This window comes from Nesoenas mayeri, assembly GCF_963082525.1.
Source record: "Nesoenas mayeri genome assembly, chromosome: 2".
Classification (NCBI taxonomy): Eukaryota; Metazoa; Chordata; class Aves; order Columbiformes; family Columbidae; genus Nesoenas; species Nesoenas mayeri.
In genome coordinates this window covers 15612248-15638344 of record NC_137543.1, presented here as the reverse complement: position 1 = coordinate 15638344, position 26097 = coordinate 15612248, and the positions used below count along the sequence as shown (strand labels likewise).

At 43.4% G+C, this 26097-nt stretch overlaps 1 protein-coding gene across 1 annotated transcript; it reads left to right on the top strand.

Moving 5' to 3' along the window:
- Positions 1–1414: 1414 nt before the first annotated feature.
- COLEC10 (collectin subfamily member 10) lies at positions 1415–19936 on the top strand (the record flags this gene model as incomplete). The annotated part of the gene is made up of 6 exons (XM_080340537.1): positions 1415–1562; positions 13105–13176; positions 14704–14775; positions 16783–16836; positions 18049–18144; positions 19545–19936. The coding sequence occupies 6 exons, from the start codon at positions 1415–1417 to the stop codon at positions 19934–19936; spliced, it is 834 nt and encodes a 277-aa protein (XP_080196663.1).
- Positions 19937–26097: the final 6161 nt, after the last annotated feature.

The following is a 26097-nucleotide window of genomic DNA, read 5'->3' as shown; positions in this document are numbered from 1 at the left end:
AATCAAAGCCTTCCTTCAGCCCTTAAGAAAAGGTATTCACTTGTGCAGCAGTGCCGCTACTTTTCCTGTCTACCAAAAGACTGAAACATCATGGGGCTAAGGAACTCTCTTAAATAATGAGGAAAGCATCTCAAAGCTATTATCACAGGAAATACATTTTTTGCCTAGAATGGAAAGCAAACATGTGCTCTCACACACTAGGCAGTTCAAAGGCATAGCTCAGCTTTTTGAGTAGCTGTCTCATTTGTTGTGTAAGAAACCAGAAGTTAACAAAATTCCTGGAAAGATTACAAATACTCATCTCCCCTTTGTTTGCTGACAGCCTGCCTCAGATGCTCTGCTGTCCCTGGCAACTGCGGTCTCCCCAAGAGAAAGCTCGAGGTTTTTCTGGAAATGATTCCACATGGATGGGTATCTGTCACAGCTCCTTCCAAAAGGATAAATAGTGGTTTTGCACGCTACCTGTTCCTCCATCCAGGAGGCCTCCTACACCTGGTGTCAAAGTCTCAGCACCCAGCTGAAAACCTGACAGCCACCACAAGCAGATTTGAACCAGCAGCAGCTTCCTGGGCAGCCCAAACATGATGTTGTGCTGGGACTTGTGCTATACCACTGTCCTGATGTTAGCAAGGAGAAGGTGCTATGGGAGGAGGTATTGCACTCATTCAAGCTCATCCTACTCCATGGATTCAATCCTGAATTCTGCCCTACTGTACTGTGTCTACCAACATAATCTGGGTTTGGAGCAATCTGTAAATGTAAAACCATCATTTGTGGGTTTCTGGCTCAAACACCCATTGATGACATGGACTTTTCAGTCCCTGCTTTGGGAGCTATGGGTACATGGCACCCAAAAGCTGCGAAATGGTACCAGTGATTTCCACCCACAGCAGACTGGCAGCTCATCCACTGTCACTAACCATCTTCTTGGGGGAAAGCTTTTGTGGAAAAGTCTCTCTAGATGTTTTATGGAGCCTGCGGTACTCTTCCAGCACAAACCCAGCCACAAGTATCCTATAACTAATTAGTGCCCACTTGGTTACAATAGCAAAGTCTTTTGTCTCTTGAGTAAGTGAAAAGCTGGGCATGAAGATTCAGTGCAGAAAGGAAAAAAAAATTACAAAAGAGATATCCCCATATATTGAAGAAATTTTCCATGGAAAAAGCAGCTAAACATCCCACAGATAAGAGATAAATTGGAATAAACAGCTGTCAGTGTTAAATAAATATCCTGGATAATGTGCAGGACAGAAATAACTACAGCATTGTCGAACTCCTTTCTTCACTTTATTTAGCTGTTCTTGCATGTAGCTCCCAATTTTGCACTGCTTCAGTTAGTGGAGCATTTATTTTTGAATCAGCTGCATTTGTTAAGACTGTAACAACGAAAGGCATTTCCTGAGAAGCTGCAAGGATGAGCAGAAAGAAAGAACAACAGCTAAGGAAATACGGGACCCTAGTAGTGCTTTTTATCTCCCAAGTCCAGATTTTTGGTTTCGATGTTGACAACCGACCTACAACAGATGTCTGCTCAACACACACAATTTTACCTGGACCAAAAGGTGAGGAATATCAGGTTGCTAATGCTAAGAACGGTACTGATAAAGGCTGATTTTTTAAAGTAGAGACATGGAGGGCTTGTGGCTTGGTCTGGGGATTAAAGATGTGAATTATTGCAGAAAGGAAAGTGGAACTGTGATGGGGGAAAGTTATGAAGCAAGGAGATTTGAATTTGCCTTTGTTTAATTTCAGGAACAGTGTCACATAGCCTCATACAAGTTAAGAGTTGTCCTTTGGCGTCTTTCTCCCGCCACATAAAATCTCTTACTTCTCGTATTCATCGCAACCAGTACAGCTAGCAGCCATAAACTGAGTGACTTCATCTAAAAGTGAGCACCTACTGTGAACTGTTAGTGGTTCACTTTGCACCTATAGATAGGGAGGAATATGCAATATTTAAAATGACTGAACTGTCATTGTTTCCAAATGCTTATTCGTAAGCACAGCTCTGCTGCGTTTGTCAGACCTGATCCAGCAGCTCCTGTTGAATTAAACAGGACCGTCACTACAGGTTTCAATGAGAACTAGATTGGCTCTGGCATGTGCAGTTCTTTTATCTTGAAAACACTTTGCAAATATCTGAACCCAAATTTTCTGCATTAACTTACTTTTTGTGTAACACCAGTAACGTCAATGGAATTGCCTGGAGGGTGCCTCACACAGAAATTAGGTCTACAACATAGTAATCTATCTTGCAGTGACAGATCTAATATATATATTCCACACCATGGCTATTGTAGTTCGAACCATTGCTTTCTTTTTAGTAATTCATTGTATTTTCCTATAGGCTACAGGCTGAGAGAAAAAAAACGCAACTGATTTAAATTCTAAGCAGAAAAAAAAATTATCAAGTCCAAAGCACTGCTACCCATTTGTTTTTATGATGGATTATTCAAATGCATGTTGCTTAAAGGACCATTTTTAATCAGCAAGTTAATTTCTTTATGATTACAACCCAAGCTTAAACTTTTGCTGCCACAGCATAAATGCAGAGAGATGTAATGATCCCCAAGGGAGCCAGTGGGAGTTTGTTTAGTTAGCATCTGAATAATGGCAGGCTGGAGAACAGAGTTTGACAGAATTGTGTTTAACAAGTCACAAGGCTAATGAGGTGGTCTGGTGACAACACGAGAGTAGCTGGGACTCCAGCTGGTTTCTGTGGTCTAGCTTGTGTAGGGAGCATTTAAAGGTTAGATATTATGGTTCTTTGCAAGCGTGACACTGAGAAAGTCAGGATTTAGTCATTACCAGTCCTACTGCCTCCTGGCTGACACCAAGACACAAGCGGAGCTGGACAGGATATTGGCACGGTCCTCACTACTACCTTAAAATTAGATTACCATGCCCAAGATCCATGATTGGTAAAAGCAGTATTGAGTAAATCACTTCCAAATTACTGGCTCACATCCATTTCAGGTCATCAAATACTTTTTGCAGTCTATATGACGTGATCCTTTAGACTAATTTCAGTTCCTACCAGAGCTGAGCTCATCCGGGACTGTTAAAAGTGGCTCTCAATGGCACGGGTTATTTTGACTGCCAGTCAGATGGGCAATTAAAGACTGAGCAGGCTGGTGTGTGAACTACCCTGTTACTGCTCAGGCATCCCTTGTAGTCAAGGATGAAGCTTGCTTGACCTAATATGGCAGAAGAAAATCTGTCCTGTTGCCAGTCTTCCTCTATCTCTCATCTACAGACTCAGAGCACACGATCCCCACACCACGATCCCACCACAGCCACAGGCAACACTTTGCTGCTCAAACTTTACCCTGACAATGGACAAGCCTCTGACTTCTGTTGCTTTAAGTTTTACTTCCTGTGCTGCATCCATTTGGCCTCTTTGTCCACCATTCTCCTGAAAATGGGAGACTCTACCCAAGTTTCACCCCCTCACCTCCACCTGCTCAGCATCTTCAGCTACGGTAGAACACAGTGGTGCTCCCACAAGACAGAGGTGCTGAGCTCACACAGTACATAGACCAACTTTTTCCACCACCACAGGCCAGACGCCTCTTGTGGTAAGTTCCTCCTTCCATATGAACATGGGCATGTCTAATGGGCTCAAGCACCCAGAAGTGCAAGGAATTAAAATGTGTTCAACAGCTGTAAGACTTAGAATCATAGAATAATTTAGGTTGGAAAAGACCTTTAAGATCATTGAGCTCAAGTCCACCATTAAACCACATCCCTAAGCGCCACATTTACACATCTTTTAAATACCTTGAGGGATGGTGACTCAATAACTTCCTTGGGCAGCCTGTTCCAATGCTTGACAACCCTTTTAGTGAATGTTTTTTTCCTAATATCCAATTTATATTGGATATTTTCCTAATATCCAACCTTCCTACTCTGTTCCACCTCACCTATTCCAGTGCAAGGCACAATTGTTCTGTAGGCTAGATCCAGTCTGTGGGCTACATGTGAGATGGCCTGGACCTATGCAGCGGCAATACTACTGTTCCCATGACACAGCACAATGGAGAGGAGAAAGCTGAGAGAGAAGTGAGGTTGTTTGGAGAGACTTAGAACTTATAACCCTTTGTTTCTTGCACTGTTGGAGGTTGCATTACTCACTTCATCATCCAGGCATTCAGTGTTGTTTCAGGAGCAAGCACTTGACGTCTCTGCATGTTCACCTTGAAAATCACCTGTTCAAAAAGGGTTATTAGTGCTATGAAAATCGGCCACTTCTTGTACAAGCCACATGTAACTTGCCCAGGTTAATTTGTGCAAGCCAAATTCTTCCCTTCAAAATTATACTCTTTGTTATGCTCACACTTGAGATGTCACAAGAAAAGTATGATATGAGTGATGGGATGAAAAGGAAGGGTAATTCCAGGCTGATTATCAGCAAAGTCTTCAAACCGGTTGTGACAGTTCCACCAGCTCCCAAACACCATGAGGCAACACCAGAGGCCTTTGTGTATAACACAAAGAGCTAGAAAATACTCTGGCAGAATGCAGTCTCCGAGGAACAGGAGGAATGAAGTAAAAAGCCTTCTGCGCTTTCTGTTGCAAGGGTAGAAGTCAGTCTGAATTAAACCACTCAGCACTGGAAACAGGAGTTTAAGTCTGACCTCTGGTGGTTCTGCGTCACGCAAACAAGGCGCCTTGCAACTCCCTCCATTGCTCTGCTGCCTTTCCATTGCTGGTGCAAGCAAATGAAAGTTGTCTGTTCGTAAAAAAAAATATGCAAAGTAATGTTCTAAATGTGCACTCCAGAAAAAGGAGAAAAAAAGAATATGAAAAAAAAACCAAATCTGGCACTCCTCTGCCCATTTCCTTTTGTAGGCAATGCTCTGGTCCCTTCTCAAAAAGAGGATTCTTTTAAATGAACATACCCTTAGTGAAACAACTGTCTTGTTCTGCCTTCTTGAGAAAGCTTTTGGGATACACAGCAAGGTGGCTTATGGAGCAGTTAAAAATAGAAATGTCGGAGGCATTTTCTAGGACCCTCATTGAAATACCCTGGGAAACCAAAAAAAAGAAAAAAATCTGTGCTTTGGACCAAAACAGATTTTTAGCATTTGTAACTAGTGTCTTTCGGTGTTTGATTCAAGATGTTTAGGACGAATTTGGTTGTAGCCGGAGTCCTTCAGCACAGGACCTCAGAAAACTTACATGGGGTAATGCTTATCCATAGCTGAGCAACTAGGGCAATAAATGCCAAGTTTTGTACTCCATTGACTTCTTGGGCCCAAACAGAACCAGGTGAAGCGTGAACAGAACAATGGATTTCCCAGGGCAGCCAAGTGCTTGGTCTAGCAAAATCTGTCACGGCCCTGTCGCTTACTTGTTACCCTTTCTGGCTGAATGTTGCTGCTGCCAAGAGAGGCACTGAGTCTGTGGGGAGGCAGCAGCCATGGCAGTGAGGGAAGCACCAGCTGTTGGTCCTCGCCCTGGCCATGGCAGGAACACCAGGATCTGCTCTTCTGGGATCTGCCGTCCGCCAGTGTCCTTGCTCTGTCCATCCTTCTGTCCTGCTGTCATCCGCAGGCTGCCAGCTCCATCTTGTCCAACCTGCCCAGGAAGTTTTGAGTGATCTGTTGACATAGATGATGTGAGATCTGACCTGGCCTGAGTAAATCAACAAGCAACACCACAAGGGCAGAAATAAGCAGAGGGCCCAAAATGCAGACTCCCAAACTCTCATTAAAAGCATGAGCAGGGGGAGAAGACTGGGGTGGGGACTGGCTGTGCAGAAGCTGATTGCACATGGATTCCTGGGAGGTCAGTGCTTCAGAAGACTGGCTCTAGAATGTGCTATCTGTCCCAGGTCCCAGCTCATTTCCTTTGAAATCCAGACACAGGAACTTCAAAGGTCTTGAATCAGATCCAGGTTGAGAAACAGGAATGAGATGAAATCTGAACAATACCGGGAGTTTCCCATAGCAATTTAGATGTAAAGCGTTTCCTTATTATTATTTCTGACAAATGATGCTTATAAACTCTATGACATTGGCTGGCTCCTCAAAATAGCATTTACTGTGGTCTCCAGTATAGCTGTCCATTCCTTAGCTTTAATTGCACTTACGCAATTCGACTCCTGGAAAATCTCAAACTCTCTCAGAAACCAGATACACTGCTATCCACATTTTCTTCTGAAAACATAAAATACCTTACCACATCCTATAGGCTTTTCAAACCTATAACTAAACTTCCCTCTTAGCGCCTCAAGTTTGATCTGAAGAGCCCTTTAATTTCAACATTATTCCATTTTTCATGTCTTTTAGAATTCCTCATTTTAGAGTACATTAAGTTCCCGCAGTTTATCAGCCTGAGCTACAAGGCATGCATGTGGGGATTTAACTACATAAATTCAGAAGATATTGGGTCTGTATTTCTTACCAACGTCAGCCTGATTCCTCACTGAAGCCACCATAATCCGTGGGTCTCTGAGATCATGTCAGAATGGCAGGGGAACAGCTTGGGAAATTAAATGGGTCAGACCATGTGAAAAGAGAATCAAGAAGAATTTAAATCATTTCTGTGTTATTAAAGAAATACTACATATCCCTGTCATGCGCAAAGGCAGCTTCACCGAGCCAACTGAAGGCTTGGGTCTGGCTCATGCAATGCAATACACGAAGAGGGTATTTCTACTGAAGTTAATGGATGTTTATAAGTGGAATTCAGACAAGCAATCAAAGAATCCAGCTTATTATTGAAGATTCTATTTCACCAGGGAAGGGTCCTTGTTGTCTAATTTGGAACTAGGTGAAAAAGAACATGTCCAGGAAAATCTATGGGAGCCCTGCTGTTCCTGCAGGACACCTGGGAGAGTGGCCATGGGTGCAGTTGCACACAACAGCTGCACTCAGCTGTCAGGTTTTCTGCTAAAATGGGAGGCCCAACATCATCATCTTCCCCTACTGCAACCCAGTGGTCCTGCCTTCACGTTGTGCTTGGCTCGGCTGTTTACTCACCAGACTTTTCACTGAGCTGTTTTGTGAGTTGAGTCCATTCAACACAGGGTCAGATGATGCTCAGCATCAGGCAGAGGGGAGGGAGGTGTGTGGGGCAGCACTGGGAGCTGACGGGAGGAGGAAGGACAGGGAGGAGGACATCATGTCAGATAGGCAGAAGATGTCAAGAAATCTTGTCCTCACTGGCCATATATAGCTTGAAAGCAAGAATCCCCACTGCTATGGGAAATCTGCTAACGATCTAAAAGACACTGAAAGTGAAATTAGAGGAAATCTTGAGGCTTTCCATTGACGTTTCTGTAACATGCTGGTACACTGGGAAGACAAACTGGGCTGTATTTGCTTATTTCTTTGAGTCTGCTACTCCCTCTGGTGACAAAACCTCTCAACAGAGGTTGTGCATATGCAAGTACTGCAGAGGTTCAACCGTGTTCGGGGTCACTGGGTGTCTCCAGGCTGCAGGGACAGTCCTGTGGCTATCTGCAAGGCATTCAGTCACTCCTGGAGGGTTCTTTAGGCTTTAGAATGATGAACATCTCCTTCCACCTTTAGTTTAACACCCAGGACAGGCAGAAATCACCCATGCTCTTCACGCTCTGTCTGTGGAGGTGGGGAGAGTCCCTGATCCACCTCCGGTGGGACGACAAGCAGGAAACATGGAGTTCAGCAGAACTGTGTCACGCATGATCAGAGGGTAAAACCGTGTAACAGATTCCGTATAAAGCCTTTGCAGTGGGACATTGGCTATGCCTAGGAATGCTAAATACATCCAAGAAAAACAGTGCAAAGCATCCATGTGCATACTGAAGATTAACCATCCTTCCCCCCCCAGCAAATCAGTCATGCCCTCAGGGCTTCTCAAGGACTTTTTAGCTGGTGGTGGGCTTTTTTCAGTTCATAGTATCTGATGCAGGGGAACAACTGTGCTGTAGCCCAGCATAAGCCCTTGATGCAGAGCTCTCCCTGTAGTTGCATGTGGGCTTCATAATCCCCAGGGATTACACCCTGATTCTCTAAGGACCAGGGTCAGCCCTTGATCGCAAGACTTGGAGATTCACTAAACATACGTGAAAAATTTAACCTCAAAACTTCCTCGATTCGTGAATACAAACCAGATAAATTGCCTACAGAACACTCGGCAGGGAAATCTAAGTCACCTGAAGGTCAGTAAATTCTTACTAATTAAACTCTTACCAAATGTAACCTCAACATTGTATTATTTAGTGAAACTCCTGAAAAGGCAGAGCCCTTTTCAACTGCTTTAAAGTCCTGCTGATTATTAGACCTTCAAAATTTTCCTGAGCTTGTTTGTAGGAAAAGGAAGGACTGGGGTTCCCTCTCAATTATAATTAAAATTTTCTAATGGCTGCAAAAGTAATTTACTGCTTATGGCTTCTGCATTCCTTCTGTCTCACACAGTCGCAAGCTGGAAGAATTTAGTAATTTATTGATGCATGTGTTCATTTTAATAGTCTGGTATTTTAAATCCGTGGCACAGAAAAATTGAATCAGCTTGAGGGAATACTAATAAGGTTGAGAAATGGTCCTGCTTCAGCTACTGGCTCCCATGCTTCAAATGCCAGTGCAGTGCATTAGCCGACATCCTTGCAACCATAGTTTCAAGGTGACAATCTGCTAATTAGGTTAAAACTCAATCTGACACTGCCCCAAGTGTAAAGCAGCACAAAGGAGAGGTTAACCTCTAGGTACAGACTACAAGCATATAAGCTCAGGGATCAGAGGGGATTTTTCTATTAAAAATCCTCCTGTTGCACAAAGCACAGTAGTGCAAAAATCAAAAACAGAGTCCAGAGTACTAGTAGGATTTAGATTGTTTTTCACAAAAAAAAAGTGGCTAATATAGTGGGACAGCCTGTCCACATGAAGTCTGAGAGGAAAGGGAGGGATACTTATTATAAAGTACAAACGAAGCCAACTCAACCCCTGCCCAAAACAAAGTCAACCAACCTATCACAGTCCCTCCTACTTGGTTGCAAATCATAGGAGACCACAAGGGGGGAGCATAACCCAAGAGTTCACACTTGTCGCCAAAATTTGAGATCACTGCACATAACCGCTAAAGGAGGACACAATGCATTTGTAACACCATATTATGAAGCACTAGGCTTAATCCAGTCTTAGATTAACAACGAGGTGGTATCACTAATTAATACTGTTTGCTTTCACCCTTGCTTTGCAATGGCCTACCCATTCTCAGATGCAATATAGGGAGAAAAACAGGATTTCCCTTCCTTACAGATAGACAAATTATCATTCTCCCCATTTTCCTAGGTAGGGAAACTAAGGCAGGGTGTGGCAGGCTGCTTTGCACCAAGATGAAACAGGTGATAGATCTTCCCTCTCCTTTGGGATTTTCGAGGGCTTGATCAAAAATTGGGACTACACGAAGTGTTAGCAATAAAAATTGAGACACTCTCTAATCTCTCAAAATGTCCAGAACAAACTTTCCCACACCTTTTACCCCTTTCATCTGCCAGTTCGCAGTCTGATGGCCCATACAGCGCAACCAAGCTCCATCTCCAGAAGCTCCATCTGTGAAAAGCTTGCTCCAAGGTCTCCAAGAAAAAGCCACTGCAGCTTTTAGTGGCTCAAAATGTTGAAACTGAGACTGGAAAAATACATCTCTGCAAAGTAATCACAGCTTCTCCACTTGTATATTGACTTTCTCCCCTGGGCGCAGTTCCTAAGATGAACTATCTAGGCAATGTTTCTTACCAAAACAAAACAAAAAAGGCATCTTTCTTGCACCAAGGTCTTCCTTGTGCAGCAAACAACAGTCTCTCTAGAGCCTTCAACCCAACACAGCAGCCTGCAAGGCAGAGGGAATGTCAGAGGTGATGAGGACTGCCAGGGTGACAAGCCCTGGTCTGGAAGGTCAGCAGGAACCTGGTTTGCTCTCCTGCATGACACAGGCCAAAGATTAGCAGTTTCTGTATGAGACCCAGAGTTGCAGCGTATCTTAGGCAAAGGAATTCATTGCACAGGGAAAGGCTGGACATGAAAAACCTCCTATGTCTCCCTTCCCTGCCAGTAAGCGTGGTCCATTTGTTAAATATCCCCATGTTGCATTTCCAGTCTGCGTTCATCCAGCTTTTCCATCCTTTGAATCACACCTTGCTTTGTTCTATTATCACACATTTATCCTGCTGTACAGGTTTGCAGAACGTGATCAGATCAGCTCTTAACCTTCTCCCGGAGTTTCATTTCACAAGCCCTTTGACAGCCTCCGGGAATCTTTTCTAAATTGCTGAACTACTGAGAAGTGACTTCTACGCTTTTCTCAAGGGTTTCATGGATGGGTTTGGAAAGGACAATTTCTTGGTTTCTCAGTTGTAAATGTTGTTAGCACTGAGGTCAACAGCAAAATTAAACCGTTCATTCTCTGGCTCTGCTGTTTGATGATCAGTGGACAAGAACCCAGTATAAACAGGCATCTTTCCATCAGCTCCAGGCTCAGACCCACAGCTTCAGCTGGATATTTAAGGATCTTGGCTTTTGGAAGTATGTACTTTTCAACTATTTTTAAGAACCAGTGAAAACAGAGATGTTTAAAATTTCTATTGCTGACTGCTTGTAGTCTTCTCCCTTCCTACTTTGTTCTGTCGTAGCTGGTGTTAAAAACAAACAAAGCACATGAGTGAGCCATCACACACACCACATCATGCTTCCTTCTTGTTCATCCCTCCAGCAAATGCTTCTTCCCTCTAACACGGACTGAAGTTCAGCCCTTTGTCTTCCTCAGCTTGGACCACTGACTATCCCGCAAGGGGCATCCTGACCAATGGGGTGAGTCTGCTCCCCACAGAGAGCCCCAACACTGAAGGTTTTTTTGGCATACAGAGACAGACACAGCCCAGTCTGACATGGAAAGGAGCCAAATAGTTAATACTATACTACATTTTATATGCTGCAATGAATATGCACCACTTCTCATGTCACATCACCCCACAGAACAGCCCATGACATGCAACCTGTGGCTACAGAAGTAGGAGAAGGTAAATCAGGAATGAGTGGGCAGTATTTTTCAGAAAATGAGACCCAAAGAAATGATGAGTCTGAAAGCAACCATGGGAAACTACTTTCTCCCTCAGCACAGAATTACATTATTGATCTCTTTGCCAGAGGATATTATGGAGGTCAAAACTACAAATGCATTTAATAGGCACAAGAGGTGCAGGGAAGAATCACTGGGGGCCGTCTATGGGTGGTCTGGTTGCAGTGCTTGGCTCAGGTAAGCCTGGAATCCACCGCTTGTGAGAGGCTGGAAGTGGCTGCCTGGGGAACAGTCACCTTCAGCATCCCCAGTTCCCTCAATACCCTCTGCCAGGCCTGGCGGCACCATCCTCAGTGAGACAGCTTATTGGTCTTGTCTCTAAATGCTGTTCTTCTCACTTCTCTTTTGCTGACATGCAGACAGACTTTAGAATCATAGAATCATAGAACAGTTTAGGTTGGAAGGAACCTTCAAAGGTCATCCAGTCCAAGCCCCTGCAATGAGCAGGGACATCTTCAACCAGATCAGGCTACTCAGAGCTCCATCCAGCCTGGCCTGGAATGTCTCCAGGGATGGGGCATCTACCACCTCTCTGGGCAACCTGGGCCAGGGTTTCACCACACTTATTGTAAAAAATTTCTTCCTTATGTCTAGCCTGAATCTCCCCTCCTTTGGTTTAAAACTATCACCCCTTGTCCTGTCTTAAGAGGCCCTGCTAAAAAGTCTGTCCCCATCTTTGTTATACACCCTCTCTAAGTGCTGAAAGGCCGCAATAAGGTCTCCCTGGAGCCTTCTCTTCTCCAGGCTGAACAGCCCCAACTCTCTCAGCCTGTCCTCACAGCAGAGCTGTTCAGCCCTCTGACCATTTCTGTGGCTCCTCTGGCCCTTCTCCAACAGGTCCATGTCTGTCCTGTGCTGAGGGCTCCAGCGCTGGACACAGGACTCCAGGTGGCGTTTCTGTAGGCTGAACTGCCGCCTCTTCTCCCCATCCAGAAGGGACGGGCACAGGCACAAGAGCTTGGCCAGGAGACTGTGGCACCGCTTCCCCAGCGGGACAAGGCTTATTGCAGACAGAGCAGGGGACAGGGGGAGAGGCTTGGCTGCCGTACCCAGTGCAGGTCGTTTGGTGCAGGAGTTGTCTTCTCCACTAGGAGCTGCCAAAAAAAAAAAAAAAAAAAAGAAAAAAGAAAAAAGAAAAAAAATATATTCTTGAGATTTGGCTCAAAACTAAGAATTAAAAGACAAAAAAATCAACTATAATTGTGCCTCAAATATCCTGCATAATGTCAAGTGAAACTGTGTGCTACTTAAGGAAGGAGATAGCATTTCTTTCCTATTAGTTGCTGTCTTGTTCCTTTACACTGTAAGCTGCTCAATGACTGTCTCTTACAATAGTACTTACACGGAACTATACAGAAACCTGTGTAATAGGGTCTTGATCTCATCTGAAGACATCTCTGCACTACTGTAACAAATGAAATGAATTTACCTCTTACAGATACTCTGTGTGTGACATTTCCAAAAAAAGCATTGGAGTAATTGCAAAACACATTTGTAATACCAAGATATAAATGTTACCTGTCAAAAACTGAAGGCAAGACTTCTGCCATACTAAGTGCTACAGTCTACATTAAGATCTATTTCAAGGTATTTACATTCCTCCCATTCCAAAAGCATCTGCATACCTTGAACACCTTGAGTCACTATGAACAGAGTCACTAGGAACAATTAATAAATTCTGATTGCCTCCCCTGGCAGTTCTCCCATGTGTGCACAGGTTTCCTAACAGAGAAAGACTGTGTTATTTATCTGCTTTATGGCTTAATAGGGCTTGAGGGATAGGGACAGAATTTGGTGTTACATAATTCTCATGCTGAAACAGCACCTCTGAAAGGGAAGTTTTTAGCTTTTCCTAATGATGGTCAGATTCATCAGCTCTTCTCTGGAAATTTAACCTGTGGCTACTGTACTTTCAAAGTGAAATAAAAAATAATCAGTAGGAAAAAAAACCAAACTGTGAACTTTACTGTATCAGGATGTATAGCTGCATTTACTGTACTGAGAGAAATGTACCATGATGCTTTATTTTCTGTTTTTTGCAAGGAGATGAAGGTGGAAAAGGAGATAGAGGAGAAGTGGGCAAACAAGGGAAGGTTGGACCAAAAGGACCAAAAGGTATTTACTGCAGTTTGTTGGCTAGTACTGGTATATGAATACCATTGTACAACTGTACTGGTGTATAAGATCAGTGATGTTTAATGCTTTTCATTCCTGTTGCACCAGTTGGTTTCACAATCCTGTTAAACATTAATCAGCGAATGTAATGCTTGGAGAGGTTGGAGCAATTCCTACCAATACATAAGACATCTACATAGGGCTATAAATGTAAACAGTCATGTAATAAAGCAGTACACTTAGTGCTGCTCTCCCAAGTGGCTGTTGTAAGTGAGATCCAGAAGACCCAGATAATACTTATAAACATTACTCAGCTCATATGTATAATCAGAAAGATTACTGTTCTCCTACTGAAATGATCCCTTTGTTGAAACTGAATTTTGAGAGTTATTTCCCAGTAGTACACCTAGATGCTCAACAAAATTTGATCTCAGATGTCCCTGTTTTGCAGAAAAACAGAGTCATACACCAAGAAACAAAGTTCCCCTGATTAAACAGCATCTGAGCTGAGAGGAACGAGCTGCAGGTGTCTCTATTAAACACCTCCCATATCCACACAGGGAGCTGGGCAGCACACTTGTAGGCACCAGATGCAATGGGGTCAGCCTTGGTTGTATACTGTAACTCAAAAGCTTAATTCATCATCAGAGTTTAATGATAATGCATAACCATGGTCTTTCTTCCTTGAAAGTGTTTTAAGACTTATCAGGAAAGTTTTGATTTTTATAGAACCTTTAAAATCACCTTCTTATTGGTATAATAAAAAAAACTTCTCCCTTTTTAAATTGATTCATATGACTTGGACTCTTACCTCGAAAAGAGGATGAGGTAAGATACAGGGAATTAGGTAACCAACCATTTATAAAGCATCTTAGTGATGTTAAATTCAGTGTGCGAACTAAGACTCTCTAAATTGGTTTGTCATTGGGCAGCTATTTTACAACTTAAACTATTAACCAATTAAAAGGCATTGGTTATTTCAGTGCTCTGAGAACTGGGAAAGCACATGCTGCAAAATTAGTAGTTTCCCATTTGCAGTCCTGCCTTGAGAAGGATTTCTACCAAAGCTGTGAGGACTTTACCTCAAGAAAGAAGGAAGGAAAGAAGGAAAGGCTTTGGTCTGGGCTGGAGGAAAACAAAATCAAAACCAAACCAAACCAAAACACACACACAAAAAACAAAGCAAAACAAATAAACAAAAAAATCCCCAACAAGAACAAAAAAACAACCAAAACCAACCAATCAACAAAAACTGCTGTTTGCCTGGTTGGGATGTGAAGTAAAATCAATACCTAAGTACTCACTAGCAGTTTTAGTTGGTATTTTCTATAAGAAAACATGACATTTCTGGGCATTTGAACAAGCAGTTCTGCTAAGGTGCCTTGCAATGTGCTATTGTATCCACTTTTGGCTTTGCCGAACGTGCAGACTGGCCACACTCAGGAAAAACAGCAGCAGTAGAAACAAATAATGCCTTAGGAAAGAAATGACAGAAACCATCCATACTCTTTTCATTTCTTTTCTTAGGAAACAAAGGATCTGTGGGGGATGTCGGTGACCAGGGAATGCTTGGGAAAGTTGGTCCAATTGGTGGAAAGGGTAAGCTCTGGTCTGGGAATTTTCTTGTGTTCTGCATTGTTGGGTTTTTTTTTTCCCTCAAGGTAAATATGTGTTTTGTGAGAGTTCCAGGTATGGAGTAATATCAAATAACAGCTGTGACCAGTGCTCTCCAAGTAAAGTTATGCATAAAGATCCGTGATGAGAGCTAAGTGAAACATTTGTTTCATTTCCCACATGCAATATATCAGAGTTCCTTGCCTAAAATCATTTGCTTTATGAGTTAAGAAGCCAACGCTCTTCAATGATAAAAGACAAAGGGAGAAATCTGGCCCTCGTGAAGTAAATCCTGCAAGATCTCTACAAAAGAAAGCCAAATTTGTGCCTCTGATTTGGATGCTGAAGGCCAAAGTCAATATTCTGCTGCTGCTCAGGATGCCACAACTTGCCCCCTGCACTGCCACAGGAGAGGTGAGCAAGCGATGCCTGAGAAAGCTTGGTCAGGAAAGGATATTAAGAGTTTTAAGAAAGCACTCAAGTAACCAGGGACAACTCCTTGCCACTCATGGTAGACTCCAAGTCTACCCAGACAATAATTTCACGAAATGATGCTCTAGTTACCTGAGAAAAGGCTTAGACATTCCTTTCCGGTATTCCTAAAAAGCTGCCTCAGAAGGAGTATCACTTCTGTCACAAGAAGAGCTGCCGCGAAAGCTGAGCAGGGACTCCAGCCTCCCCAGGGGAGCTCTCTGGTCTCCAGTCAGCACATCAACCCAGGCATGCGGGTTCGTGGGTGGAACGATCTCCCCTGGGAGCTTCTCAAGCCAGTGTTTTTTAATAAGCCTTTGGTGGCCTCCAGCCAACCCCAGTACCAGAGAAGAACAAAAGAATTTGGCCCCAGGGATGAATTTTCAGAAGTACCTAGACAAATGAAAATGCAGATAGATATCTCAGAAGTCTTCAGTCAGCAAAGGAGAATAGAATTTAAGAATCCCACAAATTGCTTATCTTCATCTGCAAGTAAACCAATGCTTTGGGCCTTTAAATCAACTGCTCTCTCTCAACCTGAATCTAGAATTCATTGTCCCCTTCTAGTTTTTCTCATTTTCTTTCTTTATTTGCAGAAGCAAAGGTCATTAAATCACTGTTTAAATCTACCATTAAACATTCAAGTTCTTGAGGAAGCAACCCTGAAATTTCAGCTTGTAAGTGTGCATTGCCAAGCAATGCTAATTAAAATGACAGCCAACTCCTAATTTCTTTTAAAAATCACAACCATATAAAGCAAAAGCATATCAAAACATGGCGATCAACAAGGCAGAGCAAGCGTTACTGTTTTTTTGACTCCTGAAAGTTTTAATTCATATGAGAAGAGCTGACATTAATTTCAGCTGTTCTCAATCTAAATTACAGCTGAGATTTTTTTAAAAGCTGGTCACTTCCACTTATACAGTAGCACAGCATTTGGAGAAGCATTTACATCATGATTTACAGAAGAAGAGGAAAGTAGTTGGATGAAAATAAATCACAGTTCTGTGAACTATATTTGAAATGAAATGCTGCTCCTTGCTGACCTCATGTTGTGCAGGAGTTAACTGCTGCTCACACGTGTAACCCGTTGCACACATGAATTCAGTGGCTTTGTGCACATCAGCCTCATCCCGTGCCTCATCCCAACATGGGGCTACTGAACCCAGGGAAGGGCTCTGTCCTGCAAGGCAATGAGAAAACCCAGGTCCCGCCTCCTGCAGGTTTTTTGAGTCCTTTCAGCTTCTCAGGATCATTGTGCAGTTTATATTTAAAGTAAGTGGTACCAGGAACCTGCAGCACACAAGATGCCTGTGTTATCAGCGAGTTAGCTATTAAAGGGTTCTCCTTATTTCCAGGTGCCAGAATTAATCATGGTTTGTTTGACTTGGCACATCTGCCAGTTCAGTACATCAGGGCTTCCTATCAGAAGCACACCATTAATATATTATTAAACAGCTTTTTAAAATATGCTCCCCTGACATGTCTAAGATCTGAGAATATATTTTCCTCTTTATTCAGGTGACAAAGGAGCCAAAGGCTTATCAGGGGTGTCTGGAAAAAAAGGGAAAGCAGGTATGCTATGTATCTTTTTCTGCAGAATATCTTTGATTTCAGAGTTGGCTTGTCTGGAGTTGTACAAAATTTTGAGGCCCCTGGACAAACCTGACAATAGGTGGAATGAACAGGAAGAGCCTGAAAAGGCTTTGTTCAGCAAAATGAAGGCTGCATAGGGCATGATTGATGGCTATGAATATACCAATATACGCAAAATATGGAAAAGAGTTACCTAAATTAATGGGTAATGTTTGATATTATCCAAACTAACACATAAACAGGCCAGGAGTGGACCTTTAAGAATTTCCTAGAAGGAGCATAAGGACAAAACACATTAGTGTTTTAGATAAAGCATAATCTGTTGTCAAATTAATGCAACGCATCTGCTTACAGAAGAATTTGGATCTGATGACCCAGAAGGTTGTTCACAGTCCGAATAACCTTGAAAGTTTTCCCACCTTGAATGCACAGCTGTGTTCATTTTTAGAAGATTTCATATGTGATGCCAGTTTGGTTTTTAATGGGAAACCATCAGCAACAAATTGTCTTCCTGAGAATGACAGAAGAATAAAAAAACCCTATGCCAAGCCAAATTTCAGTTTACAAACAAAAATATAACTGAGACTTCAGTGCTTGAACTTATTGATTATTGGAGTTGGTATCAACTATTTCTGCTGTATCACAGCTGCATGCAGCAGTTCACTAACATGGTCCTTCCACCAAAGTTTTGCCTGTTCCATCTCTTTGCATACGCACAAGGCTCCTTCACTGAGAAAACAGCAGGTCCCCAGTTCATGGAGGGTCTTGTTTCTATTAGAGGGCCAAGGAACCAGTGCTGTCTGTGGATACAGAGGTAGGCCTTCTGGCATTCAGATGTAATGCTGTAGTGATCACCATGACAAGCAATATCTATGTAACTAGATGGAATTGATAATGAGATGGGCAGATGATGTGCAAATCCTACCCCGATATGGGTGGAAAGAAGATGGCAAATTCTTCTATCCATGTTTTTAAAAGAATAGGTCCTTAAGCCACTTAGTAAGGGAGCGTACAGAGCCAAAACGCCAAGTGCTTTGACCAACAGAAGTATGGCCAGGGGCACAGGGTGACACTGGCTCTCCATGAGTGGAGGCCAAGTCTTCAGAAGGTTTGGAAATGGGCTACAGCCAACCCTCCACACACACAAATGCTTCTAAACAGATAAATCCTCTGTCCTTTGTACTGCATCAGGCACGGTCTGTGACTGCGGAAGATACCGCAGAGTTGTTGGACAACTGAATATCAATGTGGCTCGTCTTAACACGTCCATCAAGTTTCTAAAGAATGGTAAGGATCCTTATGTATTTGGTGTGATTTATTTGGCTCCTGTAACAGTTATCATTGCTATTATTCTACCATTGCTGCTCTATGGAAGCATCCAGGTAACGGGAGAGGGTCCCACTGTGTGAGGCACTCTAGAACATACAGAAAGGAGACAGTCTTACACCTGTAAGAACATAAGCAGCAGATGAATAAAAGCAAACACAACATGGAAAGAATCATGAAGAGCACAAGACAGAGGTTGCTAACTGGGCTGTCAGTCTGCTCAGGCTCTGCAGCCACTCGATGGAAGGAAAACGCTTGTGTCAATCTGCTCCAGAGAGGCAGGAAAAGCAATAGGAAACTCGATCTTTGTGCCGCATGGGAAGGCTGCAGGCACCATACTCCGAGTGCTCCCCTCAGTGCAAGCATCCTTTTCCTGTAACAAGGCACTGACATCCAAAGACATGGGTTACAATTAGCCACGTGTGCAGACAGCATTGTCAGGGGGACAGTGCAAACTGCCCCCTCTGAAAGGAAGGAAAAGCATTTCCCAGCAGAGATTTTGACAATGTTCCACAATCTCTACCAGTAAATTAAATGGCTGGGACTGTGGGCAACTGGTGCTGAACACCCTTCATCTATATTATTAAATTCTGCAAAACAGAATGTCATATTACCAGGAATGTCCCTCAACTGACTCCTAAACTGTGCCTGGGGGTAACTCCTGAATTGTTTGAGAAAGTATTAGCTGCCCCAGGCCAAGGCTCTGCTCTGGACTATTCCAGCAATCCATCCACCTTCCTGCTGCCCAGGCACCCTCCTCCGCGCTGCTGGATTCCCCAGGACACACACTGCCTGAGAAGTTTGCCTTTTAAAGCTGCTGAGCCACCAGAGCTTCATTCCCAGTCAACGGCACTTAGTGGCTACAGCAGCTCTGAATATCATGCTGTATTTGAATATCTGATTTTAGCATTCACATTGACCTTCCTCTACATGGAAAGGGCCCTAAAAACTCTCTGTACCCCTGTGTTTCCTTCCCAGGGCACTCTTTCACAATCTGTATCCAAAAACATGCAAAGCAACGGGAGTGATCCAGAGTTAAGACAGTGCTATTTGACCATCTAGCATGCCTTGATTTAATTAGTACTAGCTATTAGTGAAGCAAAACTTGAATGTCACAGGAGACCTGCCAATTAGGACTGAACAACTCTTGGCCTAACTTGGACAAGGTGCTTGTCAGTCCCATTAGGAGCATTAGTCTCTCATCATGTCCTCATTGTTCATAAAAAATTCAGTGGTGGGAATACCTTTCCTCTCTCCCCTTTATTAATTCTAATGTAAAAATAATCTCTTTGTCATACTGGAACAGAGGCACCTTTAATACCTGTTGACCTGTCATTAAACAATTTTTTTCTCCCTTAAAGTTATAGCAGGTATCAGGGAGACGGATGAGAAATTCTACTACATCGTGAAAGAAGAGAAGAATTACAGAGAAGCGTTGCTCCACTGCAGGGACAGAGGAGGAACACTGGCCATGCCTAAAGATGAGGCAACCAATGCTCTGATTGCTGACTACATTTCCAGCAGTGGCCTCTTCCGAGCTTTCATTGGGCTGAACGACATGGAAAAAGAAGGACAGTTTGTGTATGCAGACACCAGCCCACTGCAGAACTACAGTAACTGGAAGGACGGGGAGCCTCACGACCCGGCTGGCCATGAGGACTGTGTGGAAATGCTCAGCACAGGAGAATGGAACGACTCCGAGTGCCAAGTCACCATCTACTTTGTCTGTGAATTTCTCAAGAAGAGGAAATAGAAGTGTCACAGAACGTGCCTGGCACCTGCTGTACATACAATAACTCCTCCTCACTCATCCACTGTGGGGAGAGCAGACAACCAGGGACAGGGCCCAATCCAGCCTGCACCTCATTGAGATACGCAAGAGCAACTACTGATAACATGGCAGTGACCATAAAGTCAACACAAGTCTGCAGGGGGCGTTCAGCCAGGTGTGAATTTTTATTCCATTTCTATGTGTAGTTTAGAGTGGGCATTTGTATGTGTAATGTAGGGGCAAATCTAGAGCATGCACAGGTGATTATGATATCACTAATGCCAGAAATAATAAACTCACGGGTATACTAATTACTGATGTGCTTCGCAAAGTCCATAGATTGAAGGAGTGGGATTTTTACTCATCTTTGACCCGCACAAGACGTCCCGGTAATTTTCGTGGTGACTTCAGAGCTGGGAGAACAGATCTGCAGTTTCTCTTTTAAAAGTCCTTCTTTTGTTAGAATCGTAGAATAATTTAAGTTGGAGGGGATCCCTGGAAGTCAACTGGTTGGATCTTCTATGCAAAGCAGAGCCAACTTCAAACTTGGATTAGAAGATGTTATACTCTCCTTCATTTGGCTGTGCAACTATATTGTCTGATATGCAGGGGAGAACTCATTTCTTCTTCCAACTTCATTGTCCATCAGGCTGGTTTGAGGTGCAAGGAATTAACGCAGCAACAGCACTTCCACATGCAAGCCTGCACAGCTTGTAGGCAACTTGAGAAGAGCACCATCATTGTAGGCTATAAACAGGCACATGTAGTATCAGCTACCCCAATGTGCATTGCTGGTTTAACAGGTGATTCCAAGACCCTGTGAACTCTCTAACTCAGTAGCCAGTGACATTTGATGACTAATCTAAAATCATGTGTGCCTTTGTGACACAAGAAGCAGCTACAGAACAGGCTTTATCTGCAAGAACCCAGATGCAAGTCCAGTTGGTCAACTTGGTCGTGCGCTTCAGTGGGACTCTGCACAATTGCTCAGCAGTAAGCGTGATGGCTTTGCTGTTAGCATGCCCAGAATGGATCACATTTTCATATCTTCATTCTGAAGGAGGTCTTTTCTTCAGACACAGCAACCATTTTCCCTTCAGAAGTGAGCCTGGTTTTAGTCGTGGCTCATCTTTCCTCACAGCAGGAGATGTCAAGAGAAACCCCGGGGTCTCTGCAATGAAGGTCTATAGATTTTCTTTCCCACTTGACACTAACAATGAAGGAATGAAATAAGGAGGCAAAGAAGAACGCTAGACACTATGCACAGTGCAGCAGATGTACCCTGCAGGTCACCCTGAGCACCAGTTGCACATAGTCTTCCTCTAGGTATATGAAGAGCTGGACCTGCCATTTGCAATGCAAAGGGTTAGCTCCAAGTCTCCCTTCCACTGCTGTGTACAGCAAGGCAATTAGGCAACAGCCATACTTCCCCAGACTCACCCTCAACAGGAAAATCCTCCAAACCATTTAGCTGGTTGTTAGCTTGACTCCAATCTCATCTCTGAGCAATGACCACCGCAGGAACAGCCCAGGACATCCTGTGACTCAGAACCACTCTTGTAATCCAGTTTCTCTGCTACTTGTTTCTCCAGAAAACCACTTGTTGCTACAAGCAGCAAATTATCTGTGTTGCTACACAGGCTCCAGAGAACTATTCACACCTGTGAATGAAGGAGTGGGACCACATTTCTTTTCATTGGTGCCTTACCATGCTATGAGAGTATTTGGGCAAACAGGTTCACTTAGCACAACATAACTCATGCCAAATTGTTCCCTTCCTGGGAATTTATATTCCCCCCAAATTCAGCAGAATTACACTTCTTAGTAATAAACTCATTAAGCTAAACACTTTGGTTTTAGAATCATTAATAGGTAATAATAAAGAATTAATGACTAATTCAAGGCTAAGAAGTTTCTCAAAGAAAAGTAATGCATTTTAGAAGTTCAAGCTGTTAGCCTCACTCAGAGCACATCAGTTCTTACTGGTCATGCAGAAGTGGCACAGTAACATCACTGTGGGAGGCACAATCAGACTGATATCCTCTCCACACCTCATCTTTACTTCTGACCAAAAAAATTACCAAAACATGCTTGTCAGACTGGAGGTCCAAATTCTGGAATCCTCTGGCCATACTGAGACCACTGGCTGACAAAATCCGGAGGTGTCCTTGATGCTACAATCGTCATGAATGGGCCACCTTCCTGTTCTTTAGAAGGAAACTCAGCTGGGAGAAGGCGAAAGGGGAGCAACACTTTGCTGCAGGATCAAGCTCGCAGATTGGACCAGGCACGCTTCCTCAAATACAAAATCAGGGAATACATGTCTAAATTGAAACTCTGGTCTTCTTTAAGAGACCGTGGGTTGTAAGTAATTCTGGAGCACGCTCCATGTACAGGAAGGAATGACTGTCACAGTCTCTGGCTGCATGGATAAGGGAAACGAGTGAGGAACCTGTGTTGGGTTTCTGCAATGGAAATGCTGGAACTGCCCAGTTCCTCCATCCTCTTCCCCTCCTACCTCTCCAGCTTCATCCTTTCTTAAATAGAGAAAATAAACAAAACCAACCCTTTTACCCACTGTAATACTGGGCAGGGCTGTACCAGTTGAAACAAGTAGACTGGGGTGGCCGGTCCTTTGCTAACTACAGCAGAGGGACAGCAGAGGAGCACAGCACAGACGTTCAAATTAGCCGGGCAGAAGTGTGGTCAGGTGCTTATGTAACCCATTCCTACAGCACGAGGCCCCAGTTAATAAATTTTGCCAAGAAGCCTAACTCACAGGCCAAGACAAATAAAAAAGGCTTTCCCATACAGGAAACCTGGCAGGTAGGTGCATACAGCTCTGCACTATGCCATGCAGATGGAAGCTTGAGCCTGCACTAACTCAAATATTATAGCTGTGTTTTGCAGCAAAAATATTCTTGTTATAATTAAGAATTTGGGCTATATCACAGGTTTCACTGCTAGCCAATGGAAATTCACTGTGGTGGGTAAAGTACCTCAGGTTTCTACATAAAGGCCAGGAGCACAGGAAATGGTGTCTGACTATTCGGGATTTATGGTCTGTTAGAGCTCAGCACCTAAACCACTTTACCCAATCCCAATATTATGTTTTTCCCATGTTTTTCTTTTCACTATTTCCAGTTGGAATGTTTCTTGTTTCAACTTGCACCCGCTGTTTATTGTCCACCCACCCATCACCACTGTGAAGAGTCTGGCTTGGTTTTCTTGAAGACACCTTACAGGTCCTGGCAGGTTGCTACAAGGTCCACCTGAAGCCATCTGTTCTCCAGGCTCAACAAATCAGGTTCCCTTAGCTCCTACTCACACAGCTCCAGCTCCAAACATCTTGAGGGCCCTCAGTTGAACTTGGCTCCATTTTTTCAATGCCTTTCCTGTACTGGGGACCTCAGAAGGACACAGAGTCTAGATATGGTCTAGCAGGTGCTGAGCAGGAGGATAATCCCTTCCCTCAAGCTCCCAGCTGTGGTTCCTCTAGCACAGCCCAGGATGTCATTAGCCACCTTTGCTGCCAGGGCACAGTCCTGACACATGGGCAGTGTGCTGTCTGCCAGGACTCCCCAGGACCTTCTCACCAAAGATAGACAGCTCCCGTCTGTGTCAGTGCAAGGCCTTGGCATTCCCAGACAAAGGAAACTTTGCATTTGTCCTTGCTGAATTTCAAAACATTCCTGCTGGCCCATTATTCCTCCAGCCTGCCCAGGTCCCTCTGTATGGCAGCCCTGCCTACCAGTGTATCCACTGTTACCTCTAGTTTGGTGTTATCTGCAAACCTGATGGAAGTGGACTTCATCACCTCCTCCAGGTAATAGATAAAGACGTTAAACTGGACAGTTCCAGTATATAAGACCCCTGTAGCACTCTATTTGTCCTCCGGTTAGTGTACAACCCAACTCATCCCATTTTTACTTATCTGGTTGTCCACCCATCCAGACCATAACATCCTAACTCAGATGTAAGAATGCTGTTGGAGACCGTGTCAAAAACCTTGCTAAAGTTGACATAAGTGACATCCACTGTTCTCCTCCTCATCCACAAATCCAGTAATTTTATCACAGAACACAATCAGGCTGGTCAGGCATGATTTACCCACAGTAGATGTATGCTAATTTTTCCAAATCAGCTTCTCCTCCTTCATATGCCCAGAAATGTGCTCCAAGAGGACCTATGTCAATAAATTCCATGGGAACCAAAGTGATACTGATCAGCTTATAGTTCCCTAGACTGTCTATTTGGCCTTTTTGAAGGCTGCAACTTTCACCTATTTCTGGTCATTAGGAACCTTCCATGATCTCCATAACATGATCTCCATAACCTTTCAAAGGTGATAGAGTGGCCTTGCAGAGACATCAACCAGTTCTCTCAGCACCTTGGATGTGGTCTGTCTGGTCCCATGGAGCTTTCCAGTCAAACTCTCTCAGATAATCTCTGACTCTCTCTACTGCAGGTAGTTTTCTTTGAACCCTAGCTCTCAGCACAGAGGAATGGGAAGGCTTGTTGGTCAAGAAGGCAAAGAAACCACCAAACACCTCAGCTTTATCTGTGTCTGCTGTCACTAACTCACCTCCTCTATTCAGCAAAGGTCCCATGTTTTCCTTGCATGGCAATGGATGGATACCAATGGATGCCCTTCTTGTTATGCTTCCCATGGAAATCTCTGCTGCATTTCAGCTTTGGATCTCCTGAGGTTTTGTCGCAGAGGCACACAAGAAACAATCCAGGCAGATGACAATCTCCAAGGGGAATTTATTTTTCCTCTTCCAACCAAAATAATTTAACTGGTGATAAATCAAGAACAAAATGTGTTCTTAATCAAAATTATGCTCCAACAAACATTTAGTAAACCACAGATACCAAGGGTAACCCAATTACTACACAGCTGACTCAGGAGATTCCCCAAACCCTGCAATAATGATTCCAAATGTGCAATCACTCACCTATAAGATGAGGGCTCTCAGTTTTGAGGAGTTTCCTTAGGTGGTATCCCAACCAATCTCTTAAAAAAAAATAGCATATAAAGTAATAAGGGCCACATTTTTGACCATAGCCACAAGAATATGTAGGCATCTCTATTTAGTTTCTTAAATAGTACATTGTAGTTGTAGTTCAACTAGCTGAAAAGGTTAATAAGAGATGTACTTTGACACTGTGTGATGATAAAAACAGTAAATGTGTCATAGAGAGTGGGATTAATTTATGGATATTTGGAAAGCACGGCTCCAAAAGCCACGAATTGTCATTTCTTTTTTTTCCTCTATTTCCCTGTTTATTAAAGTAATACATAACCTACCCAACATATGGAAGAAAGAACAGGTAAGATCAAAGCAGTAGCTTACTATGGGCTGCACTGATGCTGTAAGGGAGAACAGCAAATCATGGAAGAATTCTTTGCCTACCTGCTGCATTCAGCCCCGCCTGCCCCTACCCTGGAAGGGTTTCTCCATGCACATGTTTCAACACAGGGAAGAAAAGTTTCACTCGATTTTCATCAGGTGGGTGGGACCAGGAACTGGCATTGCCCTGTTTTGCAGAGAGCAGTACCAGCCTACCCGAGAACAGTCGCTAACTACACACGAATCTCTGTGGCTGAGAAGTGTGTGATCGTGTGCATTTCTGAGCTCTGAATCCCTAAGACCCTTGACATCCTCAGTGCTACACCTATGCTTAAATCCCATGGAAGCACTGTGCCTAATCAAGTGCAGATCTACAGATGTTGAGGCAGTAAAGCGGCTGTAGCTCCTCCACAGTAAGATGCAGTACAGCAGGAGCCCATCTGCAGAGCCATGACCTTCTCATACGATGCAGTTTCAGTATACATCATCCCTCTCCACCCAGATACGAGCTGCACTTGTCTTTGCTTAAGTGTTTTACAAAGAAGGCATATCTTTTTAAAAGTAGCCAGATGCCAATTATTAATTTGGTCTTACTGTTTCACATACAGTTCAATCCTTAAGAGTACAACTACTAAAAGTAATGTATTTTTGGAAGCAGATTTCAGTCATGAATCCCCTGTTCTTTTTTCCCCCTTGTTAGATGTTTCACATCTTTGCTGTCTTATTAGCCTCTCAGTGGTGAATTGACTAGCAAGAGATGCTAATTTTCCCAACTTCATACAATGGAAG